Below are 7,566 nucleotides of genomic sequence, written 5' to 3'. Positions count from 1 at the left end.
CGATGAAGGTAGCTTCGTGTTGCTTTGCTCAAAGAGAATCAGAAATATGAGAAATAATCTTTGTCTTTACCTCATTTGATCTAAACTCTATTCAAACAAAGGTTCACAGTTGTTGAGTGTTAGGTAAGGACAGATTCAAGAGCTCCACTGTTACTGTTCCTCAGCCTCTCTCTGGATAGTTTGCTTCCACCCCACTCAGATTCCCTCAATAACGCAACACAAATGAAATCATGGGCCACCTCCTCATTTATTTTTTAACGATTCTGTTTTACCCTTTCCCTTTGAGTTCTCAGTGCCCTAGAATCTGCCTGTCATCCAGTCATATCATCAGTACTGTTCTCACAGTGACTGAAAATGAAGTCGTACACACAAATGCCATGGCTAAAATCAAGTCCTTCTCTTTATTATGTGGTGTTTCTTTTCGAATTTGCCTTTGACTATTCTAACAGTATCCTCACCTGTTTCACCTGTTCTAAAGGTATCACCAAGTCTTTCTCTGTCATTCACTTTATCATATACTAAGATCATTATTCTTGATCAGCCTTCATTTCTCACCTGCCTTCGTTTTCTCATTACTTGATGTCATCTGTAACTAGGCTTTTCTTGATGCAGTATCCAAATATACCTGGAAGCCAAGGGCAGCGTGCACAGGAGAGGAGAGAGGGGAGAGCCCAGATGAGGACAGCCACAGTCTATGGCAGGCACTCCTCTAAGGCAATTGCCTACAATAGTTCTTTTCCACCCCTAGCAATAGCCTTCACCCCTCCTTTTTTCCCTGAGCACCGAGAGAGTGTTACTTGTGATTTCTCCTGTGTGGTGGTGCCCACATCACTATCTGCAGCTTCTGCTTTCTCTGTTTGTCTCACAGAGTAGCTCTGTTATAAGGTCCTGCAAATCTCTAGGCTGGACTGTAAGGATGTGTGGCAGGTCCCCTCAGGAGTACACGAAGAGGCATCTTGAGACCTGGGGTTCCACTGGGATGCCAAGAAGTCAGCTTTGTCCACCAAGGTCTCTGTGCCCATGGTCCCCTCATAGAGCCCCAGGTGAAGACACCACACTGAAGTATTGTTCTTATGGCTTGTTGAATTAGATTAGAAACTACATGCATGAGAAGCTTCCCCCTATCAGCATTAGAGGCTGGGGCAGAGTTTTTGGCAGGGCCAGAGAGCTGCCGGTCAGAGGAATTTTGTCCACCACTTTCAAGGTGCATTCACCTGGCAGTGAATGTCTGGAAAAACAGATAATTTTTTCTATTATGTTTATAAAATAAGTGAATGGTGAAAGCCATTTCAAACTGAAATAGGAAAGAAGATTAGTCACTTATTGGTCATTTGGTGACTCACTTCACTATCACATGAAACTAAATTTCAAATAGATTAAGTTATCAAAGTCAATCAGTAACAAGAAAAATAGAGAAAACCATGTAAGCATTTACGTAGCTCATTGCAGAGGACTCTATCCTCAGGTGTAGTAGTCAAAACTGACAAAGGAAAAGATGAGTGGATGTGAGCGCAAAATATTAAGCCTTTAAAACAGAAAATAATGAAATTTAAAAACTTCTAAAAACATGTCTAAAAAACCTACCATAGAAGGAATTGGTATTATACAGAAAAATGAAAAGTATTAATATTTATCAATACTAATACCACAATAGGTTACCAGGAAGGACTATGTATGACAAAGTTCACAACAAAAGGAGAAACACGGCTACCAACAAGCATATTACAATCAGCTTTACAAGACACGACGTATCACGTAGTCTCCCCAGGAGTCCAGTAATGGAGAGTGAGATCATAGAATCAGTGTTTAAACCTTTCAAAATAGTCAGAGCTCTTTTTATGACAACGTGCTGTGCAGATAAGGGCATAACCATGCAGAAATCTTCGTGCTTTCCTGACGGAAGTGGAACATGTACAGGTTCTGGAACACAATATGACTACAATCACCACTTCAGGGGTGACTGTTCAGGGGCAACTGGGTGGCTCAGTCGGTTGAGCCTCTGAGTCTTGATCTTGGCTCATGTCACAGGATCTTGTGTTTGGCGGTTCCACAGATCCATCCCGGCACGGGGTCTGCACTGACAGTATGGAGCCTGCTTGGATTCTCTCACTCTCTCCCTTTTTCTCTGCCCCCATATGGCTCATGCATGCTGTGCACACATGATTATTAAATTATTAAATAAATTAAATAAATAAATAAATAAATAAATATCATGCTTTAAGTCATATAATTCACTTCTGGACAGAATGGTAAGGAAATCTGGACAGAATAATAAAGAAATAATTTTAAATAAGAATAACAATTTGGGATGCCTGGGTAGCTCAATCCGTTAGGCATCCAACTCTAGATTTCTACTCAGGTCATGATCTCATGATTCCCAGAAATGAACTTGACATCAGGGTTCTGCACAGACAGCATGGAGCCTGCAAGGGATTTTGTCTCCCCTTCTCTCTTTGTCCCTCCCCTGTTTGTGCTCTCTCCGTCTGTCTCTGTCTGTCTCTCTCTCTCTCAAAATACAAAATAAATGTAAAAAAATGAAACTACAATTTTATGCTAAAAATATGTTATTAAGCCTTAGAGGTAATGGTAAAAAAACAAAAGGGACCAAATGTGTGTGTGTGTGTGTGTGTGTGTGTGTGTGTGTATAATAGTCATATAAGTCCTGTACGTATCATGATCAATAAAATAATAAATATTATGTGACCACATTTGTTTTCCAAAGATGATGCTTTAAAATTTGAGTTATAATGTGATTTAAATAGCAATTTGCTTACTTGTGTGGTTCTGTGCTAAGAGCCTGTGGGAAGTTGGCACAGAGTTATGGAATGCTGCCTGAATGCAAATGTGTGCAGTGTGTGTGTGTGTGTGTGTGTGTGTGTGTGTGTCCAGGGTGGTGGTGGTGTACTCTCACTAGTACAGAGAGTGGTGGGTAATTAGTATAGTTTTAGACATCCTGAGTTTGAGGTGATGCTAAGCCATTCTGATAGAGATGACAATTCGGTCATCTCTAAAGATCCTGGGGAACAAGAGAATTTTAACTGGTGGATATAGATTGGAAGTTTTATGTACATTAGAGGTAATTGATGCCATGAGAGTCACTAAAATGGCTGGAGAAAAATAAGAGAAAAGGGAGGAAACAAGGGGTTCGGAGCGATTCCTGAAAATTGTGCCCTTTGACAACTGTGTGACGACGGGCATTTCACTTACTACTTTGAGCCCAAAAAACCTAACTTTTACATTTATATAATGTTTCTTTCTCCTGGGGCTGGTGTCATGATTTATTTCCATGACTTGAATGACCCAGTTATCCATGGTTGCTGTCCCACTCCATTAATAACAATAACGATGATAATAGCACCAAGAGCAGTGCTGAAGTAATGAGGAGCGACAAAGACAGATTTTGTGTTGAGCGTTTTGTTGTTGTTGTTTGTCTAAGCCTGTTATGATTATCTCCCTTTGGATAAAGGAAAGTTAGAGCCGCGGGAAACATGTCATGTATGTTTTGAATACTCTTCTGCAGGTACCAGCGCAGGTTGTCCTCAGCAGCAGATGATTGTTGTTATTCTAGTGTATTTGTTCTTTGATTCCCAAATAAAAGTAAATGACATTTTAAGGCAAAGACATCTTTTCTAATAAGCTAGTCTTAAAGGTAAGTCGGGGGAGTTATTGAATGTGATCCCACAACTTGAGAAAAGATGAGAGTGTAGCCTTTTGACTACTGATGTGGGCCACATCAGAAGTGAGTTGTACTCTAAAACCAGATTCAACTCACTGGTATCCTGCTTAAATATGGTGCGAAAACTGGGCCCCAGGCCACTGATGACAATCCACTGAATGTAAGAACAGTAGTTGAGGCATACCTAATAGTTAGTAGGATACATATTTAAGAATTTATTACAGAGTCTTAAGAGGTTAAGGTTTTCCTAAAAGATTATAAATCTATATGCAGTTTTGAGACTGAATTCTGTCTATTCTTCAATTGTTTCTGGTACTGAGGACAATGTGTCACAATTATGGTGAGTGTCTGAAAGGTGAGAGGAGGGATTTAAAGCACAGGACATACCTTAGATCTACCAGGAGAGGTAGTGACATGGCCACACCCCTTCTGTGTATACACACATGTGGTTAATAGTTGAAAATACCATAGAATAATGTACGTTAAGAACAATCAGCACACAAAATGTAGTGTTTCTTTATTTACATTGAGATCTCCTTATCACAGCCCTGGTTCCTTACCCTTTACTCATACTATTTACAGTTTTACTCAGAAAACTCCCTCATGTTCCTTTATCAAAGGTATTCTTGCAAACCTCAGGCAGTTTACAAGTGTTTTCTATTTAATATTCCTTAAAATGAGTTTATGGAGGTATAATTATGCACACTTTACAAATGAAGAACGTGGGCTTCCAAAGAGTTAAACTTTCTCAGCTCATTTATTAGCTAGTCATGATGACAAATCAAAGGTACCCAACCCAGTAGGAGCAAGGTTCGAGGCAGCTAAGACAAAAACATCTAATTATGAACAAATCTCTGTTGTTTCAATGCATTCACACTCTTAACATTCAAACTCTTGTTATGCTTATCTGCAGAGATGGTTGTTGTTTGTCCTGCCTGCATCTACCATCTTCTCGGAGCAGTAGTTTCTGTCTCTCTGAATCATGATTCCACCATTGAGTTTCACTGTACCCTGCATCAAAAGTCTGTTCAACAGTTTCTTAAACCCCTGAACTGACTTTCAGTGCAGAGTGCACTGAAACTCAACAGAAGACCATGGGGGAGGGGAAGGGAAATAAAAGTTAGAGAGGGAGGGAGCCAAACCATAAAAGACTCTTAAAAACTGAGAACAATCAGAGGGTTGATGGGGGGTGGGAGGGAGAGGAGGGTGGATGATGGGTATTGAGGAGGGCACCTGTTGGGATGAACACTGGGTGTTGTATCGAAACCAATTTGACATTAAATTTCATATTGAAAATATCTAAATATAAAAAAATTTCTAAGTGATTAGAAAAAAAAATATTTAAGTTGAAAAAACAAAACAAAACAAAACAAAACCCAAGGTTCCTTCTCCAGTTTGGCTTTTGATATTTGCCACTGATCTTCGCAATGACATTTCTTTTTAAATTTAATCTGAGAAACTTAACAGAAACCCATGGGGGAGGGGAAGGAAAAAAAAAGATGTTAGAGTGGGAGAGAGCCAAAGAATAAGAGATCTTAAAAACTGAGAACAAACTGAGGGTTGATGGGGGGTGGGAGGGAGGGGAGGGTGGGGGATGGGTATTGAGGAGGGCAACTTTTGGGAAGAGCACTGGGTGTTGTATGGAAACCAATTTGACAATAAATTTCATGTATTGAAAATAAGTAAATAAATAAATAAATTTAATTTTATTTTGTATTTTTTTGAGAGAGAGAGAGAGAGAGGGTAAGAAAGGGAACTAGCAGGGGAGAGGGCAGATCAAGAGGAGACACAGAATCTGAAGCAGGCTCTAGGCTCTGAGCTGTCAGCCCAGACATAGTGCTCAAACTTGTGAACCAGGAGATCATGACCTGAGCTGATGTCTGACACTTGTTTGACTGAGCCACCTAGGCACTCCTTAAATTATATTTTTAAATATTCTTTTTCTCAAAGTCATACGGTTAGTGAAGTGTAATGTAGGGTAAAAGACTTTAGGAAAAAAACTGTAGGTTTTTTAACTTCCAGTCAAAGAAGTATGATTTCTATTTATTTACAGCAGAAGCTTATACAATACTTATTCTTTCACCCATCTGTGGTACTTACACTTTTGATGGCAGTAGTACCTGCTCTTGACTCCTTATTATTAAATAAAATTTCTCCAGTAAACCTAAATTCCACTCATTAGTACACTTTCCTCTGGAAGAGTAGATTGAAGATTCCCTGGCGGATCTGCTTAGTCTTGACACTGTAAATGATGGGGTTCATCACAGGCGGTGCCAACAGGTAGATATTGGCCATGATAACGTGGACCAGCGGAGAGGCATGCTTGGCAAATCGATGAGTCATGGATAGTCCAACCATGGGAACATAAAGGACCAGAACAGCCAGCACGTGGGATAGACAGTTATTGAGGGCCCGGAACCGCTCAGTCCAGGAGGCTGTGCCCAAGATACTCTTCAGGATGAGTGTGTAGGAGAGCACAATGAGCAAAGGGTCCATCACAATAATGAGCAAACCAAGAGCAAATCCATACCAGCTATTGACCCGGATGTCAGCACAGACGAGGCGGATCATATCCTGGTGGAGGCAATAGGAGTGAGAGAGAAGGTGGGAGCGGCAGAAGGGCAGGCGCTTGAGTAGGAAGAGGGAAGGGAGAACAGCCAGGACGCAGCGGCAAATGATGGCTAAGCCGATCTTGCCAATGACTTCACCGGTGAGGGTGGAGGCATAATGCAGGGGGCGGCAGATGGCCACATAGCGATCAAAGGACATGGCCAACAACACAGAAGATTCCATGAAGGAGAATCCATGGAGGAAGAAGAACTGGGCAAAACAGGCTTCAAAGCTGATCTCATGAACGTTGAACCAGAGGAGCTGCATGACTGTGGGCAGGGTGGTGAGGGTGAGGCCCAGGTCGGTCAGGGCCAGCATGGAGAGAAATAGGTACATGGGCTGGTGGAGGGATGGCTCCTTGCAGATGACTGTGAGAATGGTGGTGTTACCCATGATGGAGACGGTGTAGAGGCAGCAGAAGGGGATGGAGATCCAGATGTGGGAGGCCTCAAATCCAGGGATGCCAGTGAGGATGAAGTAGAAGGGTGCTTGGGTGCTGTTAGTCACCTTGGACATGACCGATGAAGGTAGCTTCGTGTTGCTTTGCTCAAAGAGAATCAGAAATATGAGAAATAATCTTTGTCTTTACCTCATTTGATCTAAACTCTATTCAAACAAAGGTTCACAGGTGTTGAGTGTTAGGTAAGGACAGATTCAAGAGCTCCACTGTTACTGTTCCTCAGCCTCTCTCTGGATAGTTTGCTTCCACCCCACTCAGATTCCCTCAATAACGCAACACAAATGAAATCATGGGCCACCTCCTCATTTATTTTTTAACGATTCTGTTTTACCCTTTCCCTTTGAGTTCTCAGTGCCCTAGAATCTGCCTGTCATCCAGTCATATCATCAGTACTGTTCTCACAGCGACTGAAAATGAAGTCGTACACACAAATGCCATGGCTAAAATCAAGTCCTTCTCTTTATTATGCGGTGTTTCTTTTCGATTTTGCCTTTGACTATTCTAACAGTATCCTCACCTGTTTCACCTGCTCTAAAGGTATCACCAAGTCTTTCTCTGTCATTCACTTTATCATATACTAAGATCATTATTCTTGATCAGCCTTCATTTCTCACCTGCCTTCTTTTTCTCATTACTTGATGTCATCTGTAACTAGGCTTTTCTTGATGCAGTATCCAAATATACCTGGAAGCCAAGGGCAGCGTGCACAGGAGAGGAGAGAGGGGAGAGCCCAGATGAGGACAGCCACAGTCTATGGCAGGCACTCCTCTAAGGCAATTGCCTACAATAGTTCTTTTCCACCCCTAGCAATAGCCTTCAC

The 7,566-nt window shown here is 41.5% G+C and overlaps 1 protein-coding gene across 1 annotated transcript; it reads right to left on the bottom strand.

The window, feature by feature from the left end:
• Positions 1 to 5,854: 5,854 nt before the first annotated feature.
• Positions 5,855 to 6,805, bottom strand: LOC122482586 (olfactory receptor 51Q1-like). The gene has a single exon (XM_043578893.1). The coding sequence runs from the start codon at positions 6,800 to 6,802 to the stop codon at positions 5,855 to 5,857; it is 948 nt and encodes a 315-aa protein (XP_043434828.1). The 5' UTR covers positions 6,803 to 6,805.
• Positions 6,806 to 7,566: the final 761 nt, after the last annotated feature.

The sequence above is a fragment of the Prionailurus bengalensis genome, chromosome D1 (assembly GCF_016509475.1).
Source record: "Prionailurus bengalensis isolate Pbe53 chromosome D1, Fcat_Pben_1.1_paternal_pri, whole genome shotgun sequence".
In the NCBI taxonomy this organism is placed as follows: domain Eukaryota; kingdom Metazoa; phylum Chordata; class Mammalia; order Carnivora; family Felidae; genus Prionailurus; species Prionailurus bengalensis.
The sequence above is the reverse complement of the archived record's forward strand: the minus strand, read 5'-3'. Positions and strand labels throughout refer to the sequence as shown.